Source organism: Staurois parvus, unplaced genomic scaffold, assembly GCF_062004578.1.
Source record: "Staurois parvus isolate SC_StPar_1 unplaced genomic scaffold, SC_StPar_1.0 ptg000017l, whole genome shotgun sequence".
NCBI lineage: Eukaryota > Metazoa > Chordata > Amphibia > Anura > Ranidae > Staurois > Staurois parvus.
The window spans coordinates 18,376,672-18,393,041 of record NW_028317813.1 but is presented as its reverse complement, the minus strand read 5'-3'; the positions used below and the strand labels follow the sequence as shown (position 1 = coordinate 18,393,041).

Below are 16,370 nucleotides of genomic sequence, written 5' to 3'. Positions count from 1 at the left end.
AAATATTACAGATGTTCCACCATAAATATTACGCATGCTCCACCATAAATATCACAGCAGACTCCACCATAAATATCACAGATGCTCCACCATAAATATCACAGTATGCTCCACCATAAATATCACAGCATGCTCCACCATAAATATCACAGCATGCTCCACCATAAATATCACAGCATGCTCCACCATAAATATCACAGCATGCTCCACCATAAATATCACAGATGCTCCACCATAAATATCACAGTATGCTCCATCATAAATATCACAGCATGCTCCACCATAAATATCACAGATTCTCCACCATAAATATCACAGATGCTCCACCATAAATATCACAGTATGCTCCACCATAAATATCACATTATGCTCCACCATAAATATCACAGCATGCTCCACTATAAATATTACAGATGTTCCACCATAAATATCACAGATTCTCCACCATAAATATTACAGATGCTCCACCATAAATATTACAGTATTTACTGCACCCCCCCTCCACACACACACACAAACTCTGCACCTCCCCCCCTTACACACACCTCTGCACCCCCCCCCCACACTCAACTCTGCACCCCCCCCCCCCACACACACACAACTCTGCACCCCCCCCACACACACACACAACTCTGCACCCCCCCCCACACACACACACACACACAACTCTGCACCCCCCCCACACACACAACTCTGCACCCCCCACACACACACACACAACTCTGCACCCCCCCCACACACACACAACTCTGCACCCCCCCCCCCCACACACACACACACACACAACTCTGCACCTCCCCCCCTTACACACACCTCTGCACCCCCCCACACACACAACTCTGCACCCCCCCCCCCACACACACAACTCTTCCCCCCCCCCCACCCACCACACGCACACAACTCTGCACCCCCCCCCCCACACACACACACACACAACTCTGCACCTCCCCCCCTTACACACACCTCTGCACCCCCTCCCCCCCCCCACACAACTCTGCACCCCCCCCCCCACACACACACACAACTCTGCACCCCCCCCCCCACACACACACAACTCTGCACCCCCCCCCACACACACACACAACTCTGCACCTCCCCCCCTTACACACACCTCTGCACCCCCCCCCACACACACACACACACAACTCTGCACCCCCCCCCACACACACACACAACTCTGCACCCCCCCCCCACACACACACACACAACTCTGCACCCCCCCCCACACACACACACAACTCTGCACCCCCCCCCCCACACACACACACAACTCTGCACCCCCCCCCCCACACACACACACACACAACTCTGCACCTCCCCCCCTTACACACACCTCTGCACCCCCCCACACACACACAAACTCTGCACCACCCCACACACACAACTCTGCACCCCCCTCACACACACACAACTCTGCACCCCCCCCCCCACACACACACACACACAACTCTGCACTCCCCCCCCCACACACACACAACTCTGCACCCCCCACACACACACACAACTCTGCACCCCCCACCCCCCCCCCACACACACACACTCACAACTCTGCACCTCCCCCCCTTACACACACCTCTGCACCCCCCCCACACACACAACTCTGCACCCCCCCCACACACACACACAACTCTGCACCCCCCCACACACACACAACTCTGCACCTCCCCCCCTTACACACACCTCTGCACCCCCCCACACACACAACTCTGCACCCCCCCCACACACACAACTCTTCCCCCCCCCCACCCACCACACGCACACAACTCTGCACCCCCCCCCTACACACACACACACAACTCTGCACCTCCCCCCCTTACACACACCTCTGCACCCCCACACACACACACACACACACACACACACACACACAACTCTGCACCCCCCCCCCACACAACTCTGCACCCCCCCCACACACACACACACACAACTCTGCACCCCCCCCCCACACACACACACAACTCTGCACCCCCCCCACACACACACACACACAACTCTGCACCCCCCCCCCACACACACACACACACAACTCTGCACCTCCCCCCCTTACACACACCTCTGCACCCCCCCACACACACAACTCTGCACCCCCACACACACACACACACACACACAACTCTGCACCCCCCCCCCCCCCACACACACACACAACTCTGCACCCCCCCACACACACACACACAACTCTGCACCCCCCACACACACACACGCACACACACACACAACTCTGCACCCCCCCCCACACACACACACACAACTCTGCACCTCCCCCCCTTGCACACACCTCTGCACCCCCCCACACACACACAAACTCTGCACCACCCCACACACACACACAACTCTGCACCCCCCCCCCACACACACAACTCTGCACCGCCCACACACACACACAACTCTGCACCCCCCCCCACACACACACACACTCACAACTCTGCACCTCCCCCCCTTACACACACCTCTGCACCCCCCCCACACACACAACTCTGCACCCCCCCCACACTTACACACAACTCTGCACCCCCCCCACACACACACACAACTCTGCACTCCCCCCCCACACACAACTCTGCACCCCCTACACACACACAACTCTGCACCCACACACAACTCTGCACCCCCACCCCCCCACACACAAACACTCACAACTCTGCACCCCCACACACACACAACTCTTCACCCCCCCCACACACACAACTCTGCACTCCCCCCCACACACACACACAGCTCTGCACCCCCCCCCCACACACACACACACACACACAGCTCTGCACCCCCCCCCCACACACACACACACACAGCTCTGCACCCCCACACACACACACAACTCTGCACCGCCCCCCCCCCCACACACACACACAACTCTGCACCCTCCACACACAACTCTGCTACCCCTCCAACACACAACTCTGCACCCCCCGCACACAACTCTGCACCCACACACAACTCTGCACCCCCCCACACACACACCCCACACACACACATAACTCTCTCACAACTCACCTCTGCTACACTATGGAGCGGCATCTGGCACCAAACATCACTTGCGCATTCAGGAGAGGAGTGTTTCAGCAGAAAAAAAAATGTCTGACATGCCTAAAAATCATATCAAAATGCGCCTACATGCTAGGTGCATTTAATGCTTGAATGTTCGTTTCAGTGATCACTTTGGCCAATGGAATGAACACCCAGACCCTTGACGTGACTAAACGTGTTTGCAAAACGCAGATTTAGTCATGTTTTTTACACTGCCAGAAGAAAAGGCATTCAGAAGAGTTGGGCAAATGCCCAGTGTGCATGAGTCTTTGTAACAGAGAGATGGAAAAGGATTGTTCTAAGCATATGCCACTTCAGTGTTTCAGATATGTCATATGAAAATCACATGAGAAGCATCAATGGGACATATTCCCATCAATGGCCAAACTTGTCAATGACAAAAAAATACAAAAAAACAATAGTATAGTGCAGTGATCTATAGCAACCTTTCAGAATTCATATTTTCAGTTACCTGAAATATTAACTGTATTAATCGCAGATTATCATGTATAATTGTCTTTTTTTGATTGTGCAAACTGACCCATGTCAATAACTACTGGCAGTATAATATACATTCAGATATGTTTTTAATTTCAGTATTTCTTTATTAAATTTTTCTTTAGGGGAACAACAGGGTATTGGAAGTAGGTTCATAGTTAAGCATGTCAATACATGTCAATACATTATGATACAAAACAGTTACCCCACCATTTGGCTGGGGGCAAGTATGAGTTATAGATCATCAAACAACAGAAGCATGAGTACATTTCATATTGAACCTTGGTGGAGGGTAAAAGATATTGAGGGGATATTAAACAGGGGGGAAGTAGGGGTGTCGGGAAAGCAAGAAGAGGGAGGGGGTGTAAACCACATGGTCAAGAGAGGTATACCAGTCTAGATTTGGGGCAAGAATTAGGTTATGTTTGGGCTATCAGAATTGTACGGTGCAGTTCAGATTTTGTGACCAAAGAGACCGATGAGATTTGAATTTATAATAGGTGAAACTGTTAAAGGTGGATCTTTTTTCCATTTCACACTGGAGATTGAGATCTTTGATCAATGATGAAAGGGATGGAGAGGTGGTAAAATTCCATAGTCTGGTAATATTGTTTTTGGCAGCGAATAATATATGGATGATGATAGTGCGTACGTCGTAAGGAAAATTTGTGATACCGATGTGTAGGAGCGCCAGCGAAGGGTTGGGGATTATCTGTGTTTTTGATAGTACAGAGATTATCTGAAAGACACTGTTCCGAAAGGACCTGATTGATTTGCAGGTCCATAGTATGTGCAACGTTGAACCTAGGTCACCACAGTGCCACCAACAAGAAGAGGAATGGTTTGTAAGATAATCTGACAGGAGCTGGGTACCATTGGTGGAGAACCTTTATACATTCAGATATTTTAATAGTATAGGCTTGTGTATAGCTAACTGACAGATTCTTGATTTCTTTTATAAAAGATAGGTAATTATAAGTTGGTACTGCACAAGTGGTGTCACATAGGTGATGGATTAAGGAGTGAACTGACAGCCATGGTGTCATTTTTATAATAGAAACAGTATATGTTTTGCAAAATATGAAGGTAAAATATCTGTGTGAAAGTCGTATGTAGATGAACAGAAATGTGATCAGTTCTGTAATACCTAAAGGACTTAGTTTGAATGTCCCTTATGATGTTTTCCTCTTCCACCCGTATCCAGGCTTTATCGTTGCCAGTTGTGGTAATTGTGCACGGCAATCAAGACAACAATGCCAAGGCCACCATTCTATGGGACAATGCTTTTTCTGAGATTGTAAGTGTCATTGTGGCTGCACATATTCTAAAAGATCTTTCCCATTTTTCTTTACTATTTCCTTTGCTTTAACCTTTTTTTGTGTAACCCTAAATGTTCACAGTAATACAGTAGGGATTGCGTATAAATCCAGTTTTCACTCACAGAGTTCTGAGATTACATACATTATATTGCCAAAAGTATTGGGCCAGCCCTTCAAATCATTGGATTCAGGTGTTCCAATCACTTTTATGGCCACAGGTGTATAAAATCATCACCTAGGCATGCAGACTGCTTCTACAAACATTTGTGAAAGAATGGGTTGCTCTCAGTGAATTCAAGCGTGGTACTGTGATAGGTTGCCACCTGTGCAAAAAGTCCATCTGAGAAATTTCCTTGCTACTAAATATTCCACAGACAACTGTTAGTGGTATTATAAGTGGAAGCAGCTGGGAACAAAAGCAACTCAGCCACAAAGTGGTAGGCCATGTAAAATGACAGAGTGGGGTCAGCGCATGCTGAAGCGCACAGTGCACAGAAGTCACCAACTGTCTGCAGAGTCAATAGCTCTTTGTGTGACCTTCAGTTTAGCACAACAACAGTGTGTAGAGAGCTTCATGGAATGGGTTTCCATGGCCAAGCAGCTGCATCCAAGCCTTACATCACCAAGTGCAATGCAAAGCATCGGATGCAGTGGTGTAAAGCATGCCGCCACTGGACTCTAGAGCAGTGGAGACGTGTTCTCTGGAGTGACGAATCATGCTTCTCTGTGTGGCTACCCGATGGATGAGTCTGGGTTTGGCAGTTGCCAGGAGAACAGTACTTACTTGACTGAATTGTCTCAAGTGTAAAGTTTGGTGGAGGGGGGATTATGGTGTGGGGTTGTTTTTCAGGGGTTGGGCTTGGCCTCTTAGTTCCAGTGAAGGGAAAAGTTAAGATGTCAACATAACAGGTATTTTGGACAATTTCATGCTCCCAACTTTGTGGGAACAGTTTGGGGATGGCCTCAAACCGATAGAACACCTTTGGGATGAATTAGAGAGGAGACTGTGAGCCAGGCCTTGTCAGCCGCATCAGTGCCTGACCTCACAAATGCTCTTCTGGAAGAATGGTCAAACATTCCCATAGACACACTCCTAAACCTTATGGACAGCCTTCTCAGTAGAATTGAAGCTGTTATAGCTGCAAAGGGTGGGCCAACTCAATATTGAATCCTATGGACTAAGACTGGGATGCCATTAAAATTCATGTGCGTGTAAAGGCAGGCGTTCCAATACTGTGGGCAATATAGTGTATCCTTGACCGCCCTTAAGCCCTGTACATACGATGAAAATATCGGACGAATGATCATCATTTTGTTTTTTTGCATGCTAGTCTCATATCGAAGGTGGAGAGATTACTAAACTTACAAAAATGTTTTTATGACAGAATAAAAATTTGGAAGTGATGTATTGTATATGCATTGTATTTTCGGACAAAACTTTACTGATGAAACAAAAATCATACAATCTGGTATCATACAAGAAAAATTTTCATGCTTGTCCCTTCAAATAACTTCAGACGAAAGCTGTGTACTAACGATCAGGTTATCGTATGATCGCCTCCAAAGCAGTTTTTTTTTAACAATTTTCTGATCATGTGTACTAGGCGTTAGACAGGCAAATCTTGCAGGCATTTACAATTTCTACCTAAAGATATCACTGAGAGCTGCTACTCAAACAAAGACAGTAAAATCATTATTTACACATCTGTCATTGAGATTTTTTATCATGTTGTAAGGTTCCTTTAACTAATCTTGGGCACAGGATCCCTGACGCTGTGTACTCTTCTGCTGCTACAAGAAATCAGTCAGATTGATTGCATTGCTTCCATACAGTAGCTTTGTACCAGGTTGACTCTTAGCTATCCAAAACATCAGAGCTTTAATATGAGTCCTTTAACTGCAAGATGAATTACAGCCCTAAAGGAAATACAATTTTCCTTCTTTGGTAGAAATTGCCACACCCCCATAATGCCTTATAATGAATAATTAATTGAATTGGATTATGACAGATAATTGCATTTAGGGAAATATGAACTATGGTATATCAGTTCTTGTTAACATCACTTGCATAACGGGAGGAATAACGTATCCATAATTACAGACTGCAATTATTATTCTAAATTATTATTATTATTATAAATTATTATTATTCTTATTATAAAAACCAAGAGCTTCCCACTAGAATGACCAAAGCACATTACATTATATTAATAAACAACTACAATCCTTTGAGGCATATTTATAAAGCAGTGAATGTGACATTCAGCAAATATTCACTGCAGGTAAATTGATCATTGTAAATTAAAACACATGCACCAGGATAATTTACCTGAACTGAATGTTTGGTGAATGTCACATTCACAGCAATTTGGGTGTATATATATATATATATATATATATTAATACGAAAACGTACTTTTGGTGATGTCACTGTGTATGAATGTAGGAAATTTAACTGAGCACGTTGTTGTGCAGTGTGTTAGAAAAAAGGTGCAGGTACAATTTTTTTGCATTCAAATAGGCTATTTTAAAGTGACTTTGTCGTGAGAAAAGTATGGGTTACCATTGCTAGATCTCTTTTAAAGATGCTAGTTGTTTGCCTATGTCTGGCTTCAATGCTTTTGAACCACAGACCCACAGTAAGCATGTTATGTATAACTGAGAGTCAGAAAAATGTCAGAATTCCCTATCTCTATGCTTGTTCTACATCAGGAACTTAGAAAGTATTTAAGTATCTGCATGACATCGAGGAAACTAGTATGCTTAAAGGGGAAGCTAATAATGGCAGGCCTCATAATTTTGCAAATGCAAATTAATTCACAAAATATCACATGTTGAGATTTGTATGATAATTCACCTCAGAAAAATGTGAAGGTGTCTTTAAACAATATTCTGCTACTTCTCTACTTACATCTTCAATAACTCATGTCAACTAGGGAAGACGCCCCTTTTATGTGGACGAGAAAGTGCCATGGAAGATGATGTGTAAGACTCTGAATATGAAATTTATGGCTGAGGTGGGGACAAAGCAGGAACTGACCCCTGTGCATTACCGCTTTCTTGCTCAGAAGATCTTTGGTGACAATGGTACTTATGATGATGTTAAAGACCGTATGGTGTCCTGGACTCAGTTTAACAAGGTAATGACTGAAGTGTCTATGTCATCTTCCTTTTTATGGCAATATTTTTTTCAATAAAAGATGATGTACTGAAATGAATACCAATGAGTGAAGGATGAGCTGTTAAGTGGCATGGTATAGATAACCTGCACTGGTATTGTCAACACAAGGCATTAGAGTTTCCAAATACAAAGGATTGTCTCCCATCCGAGTTCATATATATGGTTCAAGCATACTTGTGGAATGGTCATACCCTGAAAAGTGGACATTGGATGAAACCGAAAGTTCACAGAGGAGTCGGGAACTTCCAAACCAAGACAATCTATATGTAAATGTTGCTTTGCGCTTTGGCCTAGGAGAAGTTATCATATCTGGTGGCCAATATGGATATGAGAAGGGTGACCACAGCAGGAACCTGCAAGCTATGTTGCAAGTTTCCCCTTGTGTTGGACTAACTGGAATTAAAGTAGACATGTGTTTGGCCACAGCTGGTTTTCAAGGTTTTGAATTTCCCACAAGCAGTGCCATCTTGATGGCATCATGGGCCCCTGGACAAAGTAATGCAGTGGGGCACTTAGCCTGCATAAGGTGCAACAATGCAGTGCCCCCATATATTAAGTTTTCCTATCACAGTGTCTCCATACATCAGGTGTCCCCATACATCAGGTGTCCCCTTACACCAGGTGTCCCCATCACATTGTAGCCATCTATCACAGTGCTCACATACATCAGGATCCCACATCAGTGTCCTCATCCATCACAGCCAACACAGCGCTCGGGTCCTCCTCTTGTCCTGGCCATGATCATGGGGCCTCCATGCACCTGGGGCCCCCAGGAAGTGCCCAGGTGTGCCCATGCATTAAGATGGCCAAGGCCACAAGAAGAGGATTGTGTTTAAACCTTGTAATGTCCAAATCACACCTAAAATATAATGCCCTTTTGTACAGACTCCTCCCTTTTGCATCATACAATCATTTTAGTAGAAACTATTGCTAAAATGTGTTATTCAAAAAAAATGCTGTCTGCTTTCAGTTTACATTTGCTTTTGATCTACACACACCAACATACAAAAGAGATATGGTTATATTTTTGTTGAGCTATCATAAGTCTTTCCACATTATTCCACATAAACCCCTTCCTACTTATAGTTAATAGGTCCATTTGGCTACATAGAAAACGCTTTGCATGCATTTCTGATGATGAAAAAAAGGCTCTGGACATGGAACAGTTAAAAAAATGCTTAAAAATGTTACAATCCTGAGAGGGAGATATATACATATATATATATATGCGCATTACGGTTGCACATCTAGTGAGTGCGTATTCCTAACATATCTCACGGCACACCACCTGGATTATACAGAGCACCTACCTGAGATCTTTTTTAGATGGATATTCACATTTAAGCACTTTACTGGACAAATATAAGGACTATCAAGTGCTCACTTCATATCACCTGCTACACCCCTCAGCATTGTTATTTGCACCTTTGTCACTTTAATTTTCACGCTAATGTGATTTGTGCAATTCTTCCAGTATTTTATATGCATATTTGATTTATTTATTCGCTGTTTAGCGCAGCACCTTACTGCATTTTGATACAATTTTCAGGAACCTCTACGGGAAAGAAACTTTACATTTTGGCAGTGGTTTGATGGCGTTGTGGACCTCACAAAAAAGCATTTAAAAGATTACTGGTCAGATGGGTGAGTTTAAGGTCAGACGTACATGGACAATATGTAATAGCACCACTAGATCTGTTGCTAAACCAATTGAACAAATGGCTCATTTTGGTATAAACTACACAAGTAGCACAAGTAGCATGTAGTAGTGTGTAGAAGTAATCAATGGCACAAGGATGGAACACTAAAAAAAAGAAAAGGAATGTACATTTAAGGATTTGTAAGCTGCTATACTGTATATTACATTTTTGCTTTTGGTCTTAAAACCATTTTAATCTCACATGACTGCAAGGGGAAAATTACTAAAACTGGTGAACACACAATCTGGTGTAGCTGTGCATTGGTAGCCAATCGGCTTCTAACTTCAATTTGTTCAATTAGACTTTGACAACAAAACCTTAAATCTGATTGGTTACTATGCACAGCTGCACCAGATGCTGTGTGCACCAGTTGTAGTAAATCTCCATGTGAGAATAAAGAGGTTTTAAGACCAAACCAAAAATGTAATATACAGCAGACCTCAAACTTTGCACATGCCTGCTCGCATTGGGCAAGTGGAAATAATGTGGGGACAAGCAAGCATGCACTGGCCATTTGCAGAAATCGATCAGACAGCGGCAGTCGATGGACATGGAGCAGGGAGCTAGCGCCGGGGGCAGACTAACCATTCAGGCACACAGACACTGCCCAGGGTCTGTAGGGGGCCCTGGCTCCTGGAAGGATGGGTAGGAGCACAGTGTGTATTGTGCAAGCAGGCTCCATGTCTGATCAGGTGAGAAGAGAGAGAAAGACACTGACAGAGCGTGAGGAAGAGGACACTTCTTGGACCGAAAGGAGAGGATGTAACAGTGGGAGGAGGGGGGGGAGAGCTGTCTCTGCCTACAGAGCTGAGAACCGGAGTGTGACAGGCTGAGAGAGCCTGAGGGGAGACCTGTGTGTCTGTGTGTGCATGTGTGTCTGTGTGTGCACGCATATGTGTCTGTCTGTGTGTGCATGTGTGTGTGTCTATGTGTGCATGTGTGTGTGTCTGTGTGTGCGCTCATGTCTGTCTATCTGTGTGTGTGTGTGCATGTGTGTGTCTATGTGTGCATGTGTGTGTGTGCTTGCATGTATGTCTGTCTGTGAGTGTGTGTGCACGCATGTGTGTCTGTCTGTGTGTGTGTGTCTGTGTGCATGTGTGTGTGACTGTGTGTGGTGGGGGGGTGGGGGGCTCTATATTCACTTTATGTAGTCGGGGGCCTTGTGTGTGTTCTGGGGAGGGGGGGGCTCATTGTGCCATAATGGAGACCATGTGTTCTAAGAGACGGGTTGTGTGCTCATTATAACCTCATATTATGGGGGGTCGGGGCCGTAATTGTGAGTAGCAGACATACTGATCACCCCCCACCTTTCTCTTCCCACTCACCGCCTTCTTTTTTTTCTATCACCCCCCTCTCTCTTGCTCCCTTTCTCTCGCCCCCCCCTTCTCTCTCTCTCACCCCCCAACTCCCCTCTCTTTGGCTGGAGGGTGAAAAGGGGGGTAGAGGACATGACTATAAGGGGGAAGGGAGTGTGAAGGTGGGTATATATTTATCTTTGTAACTTTATTCTGCATAAAACTTTTAACAGTGTAATTTAATTAGATATTTTATGAGGGCGTGTTTAGGGGCGGTATTAGGGGTGGGGCAGGGTAGGGATTGGGTGGGGTAACTGGTGGCAAGTAGCTCTTAAGGTCTGGCTAGTAGCTCAGAACTTTAAATTTGGAGCCCTGATATACAGTATAGCAGCTTACAAAGCCTTAAATGTGCACTCATTTTCTTTTTTAGGCTTGTTTTCCCTTTATTTTCACCTGGTGACCCGGCCAGAAACACACTTCCTGTCTTAGGGTGTCCCCACTCTGGATGTAGGCAAAAGGGAGACACCTTTGGACAACAGCATTGTCAATCTGGGGAGATGAAAGTAAGCAGTTGCAGCAACAATAATTTTTGTTTTGGGATAATGGTTTTCCATAAATACATAAAAGCTGACCATTGTAAAGCCCCCTATCAGTGTTAAATGGTTTGTCTCAATCCTCTAACTGCTACTTTTGCTGGACAGCTTGGTCTGTAAGGAAGTTGAAAAATACCAAATATGCTGACTGGACCACCAGATGAAAGTAAAGAAAAAAAAGGCCTAAAAAAAAGAAAACAAATGCAGCCAATACATCAAAGAACGGGTAAGCTGCAATATAGTCATTTTTGTTTTGGGGTTTAACCTCCCTGGCGGTATGATTATTTCAGATTTTTGGTGCTGAAAGCGGTACCATTTTTTTGCATGGAAATATGTATTTTTTTTATTGTAGGCTGTAATTTTTAGGAAAAACTCACTGAAATCTGTCCGAACAAGAGTCTAGTAAACATCCCGGGTATGATAAAATTTGAAACACAAAATCATAAATTATAATTTAATAAATAATCATAAAAATAATATAAAAATAATAAAAAATTTAATTCAATAATATAATCAAACCAAAAACACTGAAATGTGAAATAGAGCGCCAAGTTCGCACATTGCTGAGCTCAGTCGCAAAATCGTTTTCAGTTTCTGATGACGAATTTCCCCCACGAATCATTATCACTCAATTCTGAAAGTGGTTCTAATTTACTATCGCTGTTCTCTAGCCGGTCTAAACCGCTTTTGACCTAAAGGGACACTTTTTGGACGCCATGGACATTTCTCAGTTTCCAGGCAGAAAGAACAGACAAAATGCAGGCAGGGCGCAGGACAAAGCACTAGGGACAAAATGTATGTGAAATAGGTTGAAACAGCAATGTTTTACTGTGTAAAATGTAAAAAAAAAAAAATGACATTTTTTAAAATTTTTAAATTTCCCGCCGGCGGCGGCGCCCGTACGTCCCGACGTCACAGGGACAGGACACAGAAGCCGGATGCCGGCATCGGCCGGAGGAGATGGCCGGGGACGCTGCAGGGGACACATCGTGGGAGCGCAGGGTAAGGTAAGTGAAGAACACTTGCCGGAGCAGTGCCGCAGGGTAAGCCCGAGTGTAGCTCGGGGTTACCGCTTTTGGTACTGAAATGTTACCCCGAGCTACACTCGGGAATACCGTCAGGGAGGTTAATACTGCTGTAGGTCAGTACTACATTAATATTATACAGTATTTATAAAGTGCCAACAGTTCGCTCAGCGCTGTACATTACAATGGGGGACAATACATGAGACAGTACAATAACAATACAATGCGATACACGAGGGGTTCGAGGGCCCTGCTCCTTGGAGCTTACATATGTAAAAAAAAGGCTGCTGCCCTTTTTAGATGCCCTCTTCTGATAACTACAGTACTGAAAAATCCTTTATTCAGTGTGTTTATGGGATGGGAGGGGGGTTGTCATAACTATCCGTGTTTGTAGTATGATGGCAGACCTCATCACTTGTAAACTATATTTAAACATTGTGTCCAAACAAAGGGTTAATTATGTTAAATGAGAAGAAGCTCAGTTTGCGCTAAAACCATGAATCGAAATTTGACTGGTTTCAAATCGGTGTATGGGCAGGCTGGTTGTACACAAGTCCTTCTGTAGATCAAAATATGTACAAGCCTGTTCTTTTTTCCTGAATGATCGGTGCCACCAGCTATAGCCAGCAACGCTGATCATTGTATTCTGATGGCTGTGAAGGCTCCCCACTGTCAGCCACCTTGAGTGCGTGGATGGGGGGGTATTGGATTTTTTTCTTGTGCAACCTGCTGTGTAGGGGAGGGGGGAGAAACACGCATAATGTATGGGCTACCTAAGCCTTTCTATTGGAAAAGGCTCACCCTGAAATTGGTAAGCTGTGTGAATGGAAACAAATTGCTGCAATGATCAACCAGCAACAAACAGCAGCACCCTGTAGGAACATGCTAAGAGGTATGCTGCACAGCAACTACAAGTGCTGCAGTAGAAATCTGTTCAGGGTGGTGCCTACACAAATTTGGGTCTTTATTTTGCTGTCAAATGTCAACTTGTTACCATGTAGCAAAAAGTTAAAGTGGGGGGGGGGGTTGGTGAAGGGATGCTACAAAAAAGTCAAAACTTTACACTAAAAGTACAGTGCTGCTGTTAAAAAGGTTTCTAAAACACAAACACAGTAATGGAATTACATTATCTTTTAATAAGCTTTGAAACTTCTTAGGAGACCAGCTTATGTGGGTACATTCCATTTGACAGTGAAAATTGGGAGCGCGGGTATCCACAAAGTTGGGGCTCTTTCTTGACAAGAGGGAGGAGCTGTGAGTCCACAAACTTTTGATCTGCTTTGCGCTGCTGTGTCAATGCATATTTTTTTCTTCTTAGTGTCAAAAATCTCTCCCTCCTACACGCTACATGCTACTTAAGTGGCTTTCACAGTAGGAAGGTATTTCTTTCATCTGCGTAGTTACATTAGCGATTATTTCCAGCTCTTTTAGTTACAATATTGAGCTAATAAAGACTCCACCTGACCAATTGGCCTATTTACTGTAGGTCAATGGGACCATGCTGCAATCACAAGCCAGCCGCTTGGCTTTTGGTGGCTCACCTATATTCAAAAGCAAAATCCTGCTTGGGATTAATGTCTGGCAGCCAGTGCTCTACCATCCTCTGTAAAGTGATTGCTTTTCAGAGCGTGATAGGGACTGCAGCACATGGGTAAGAGTTGGAAGAAAATGCTGAAAAAATGGCACTTGTATTTTTTTTTTAGCTTGCAAAGTTTTTTAGAAAAAGGAGTGTTATTTTTTTCCCTTCTGTATTTATTAATAGTCTCCCACCTGCACTACCTCACTTATGGCCACCTCCTTATCGAAATTGCCCTTCACTTCATGTCCTGCTGATAAATGAGAAGACAAGAAGTGAGGGAAAGTCTCCAAAAGCAATCCAAACTGAAACAGTAGAGTAGGGGAAGGGTAGAACCCATCAGAATTTTTATTTCTGTGTATGTCCCTGTTACAACTTGTCCCTCATTTTCCATCTGGTGAAACTGTTGTCAGCAGGGCAAGAAGTAAAGGTAACTCTCAGTAATGGAGCCACAGATAGCAGTGAAAAAAACTGAATAGGATTTCTGTTCGTTTGCTTCGCTATCCACATAAAGAAACATTGTTGGGTTGATATACACTTTATACAGGTGCTCTCTAGCAGCCTTACTTCTATGTTATCCAATGTACAGCTCAATTAATTATGCTTTTGTGACCCTTCTTTTGTCTAGATTAATAATGGGATTTGTCAGCAAGCAATATGTGCACACTATTTTGGGCAAGGAACACAATGGTACCTTCCTGCTGCGATTTAGTGACTCGGAGATTGGGGGCATCACAATTGCACACATTGTTCGTGGAGATGATGGTAAATAAAAGCAGAATTATTTATATATAATTATATTAAATATAAATCATATATATGTATATATATATATATATATATATATATATATAAAACTGTAGTCACTAGTGTGACATTGGCTTTAAGTGAAACAGTTATCACCTCTTAACTGGCCTGACTACAATAAACCTAACACTGCTTGGTTGCTATGAAGTCCGTATGGCCACAGAAAGACTTTGCACACATTTTATCTTGATGCACCCGGGATGTATTTAGCCAACTTAAACTGAACGCTCAGTTCAGCTTTACACTGTCAAGTATTATTGTTTAATAGAGGTACCTCCGCATTGCAGGAGTTTAGCTAGGATTACAATGTTACTAAACATATTGAACTTTTTACCTTTTTTTTTTTTTTTCTAAAGGCAAAAATCATATTTGCAGTGTTTATTTGCTTATAATAAAAATTAACAACCTGCAATACTCCAGTAATATAAGAGAAGGGCTGCTGAACTGTGCAATAAAGAATGTTTTTAGCAACTCCTGGCAGGTACATGTCTTTGGATCCAGTAACAGCTTTTCCGTTTAGTAAAAACAATTTGTGAATTAGGTATCATTCTCCAAGTCAAAAACCCCTGGTGTTTTATAACTTCTGAAACTTCTGTTTTTCTATTAGGTGAATAATACAATATTAGCATTTATAATATGTATCAGTTGAAAGTCAAGTTTTAATATGTTATGACAGCTTGATGAAATGGGCCGTGTGCTTAAGGATCTCTATAAGTCACCGTTGGCATGGGAATGGGATGATTTTTCACAACTTCCAACCCAAATGCATTGAAATGTGTTTTTATATTTGAATCCAGGTTCAGGACAAATTCAAAACATCCAACCTTTCACATCAAAGGACCTTCAGATTCTGTCCTTGGGCGACCGTGTCAGGGATTTGAAACAGCTAAAGTTTCTTTATGCGAAAGGAGAAAAAGATACAGTCTTTGAAAAATACTACAAAAGTATGTAACTATTTCATTAATGAATAGAAATGCTAGAGATCAATATACTGTAGTTCTATTCCCTCACCTTTCTCACCTTTTGCCATGCTTCCTACCTTTCACTTTCCTTTTCATTCAATCATTTGTTCAGCAACTGCTATAAACTGAAGCCTATAGCTAGGGTGATTAACTTCCAGTCTGTCATCCTAAAAACTGCTATACTTCTACGCTCCTGCATAAAAACATACACTATATTGCCAAACGTATTGGGATGTCTGCCTTTACACACACATGAACTTTAATGGCATCCCAGTCCTTTGTCTGTGGGGTTCAATATTGAGTTGGCCCACCCTTTTCAGCTATAACAGCTTCAACTCTTCTGGGAAGTCTGTCCACAAGGTTTAGGAGTGTGTTTATGGGAATGTT

At 43.5% G+C, this 16,370-nt stretch overlaps 1 protein-coding gene across 4 annotated transcripts in view; it reads left to right on the top strand.

Annotated features, from left to right (window-relative positions):
- Positions 1–16,370, top strand: part of STAT6 (signal transducer and activator of transcription 6) — a 270,518-nt gene that overhangs the window by 228,625 nt on the left and 25,523 nt on the right. For all 4 annotated transcript variants that reach the window (XM_089681115.1, XM_089681099.1, XM_089681103.1 and 1 more), the window contains 5 exons: positions 4,730–4,822; positions 7,781–7,984; positions 9,575–9,669; positions 14,843–14,979; positions 15,819–15,965. In XM_089681115.1, coding sequence (XP_089537241.1) covers positions 4,730–4,822; positions 7,781–7,984; positions 9,575–9,669; positions 14,843–14,979; positions 15,819–15,965 — 676 coding nt within the window. The remainder of the gene's footprint in view (positions 1–4,729; positions 4,823–7,780; positions 7,985–9,574; positions 9,670–14,842; positions 14,980–15,818; positions 15,966–16,370) is intronic.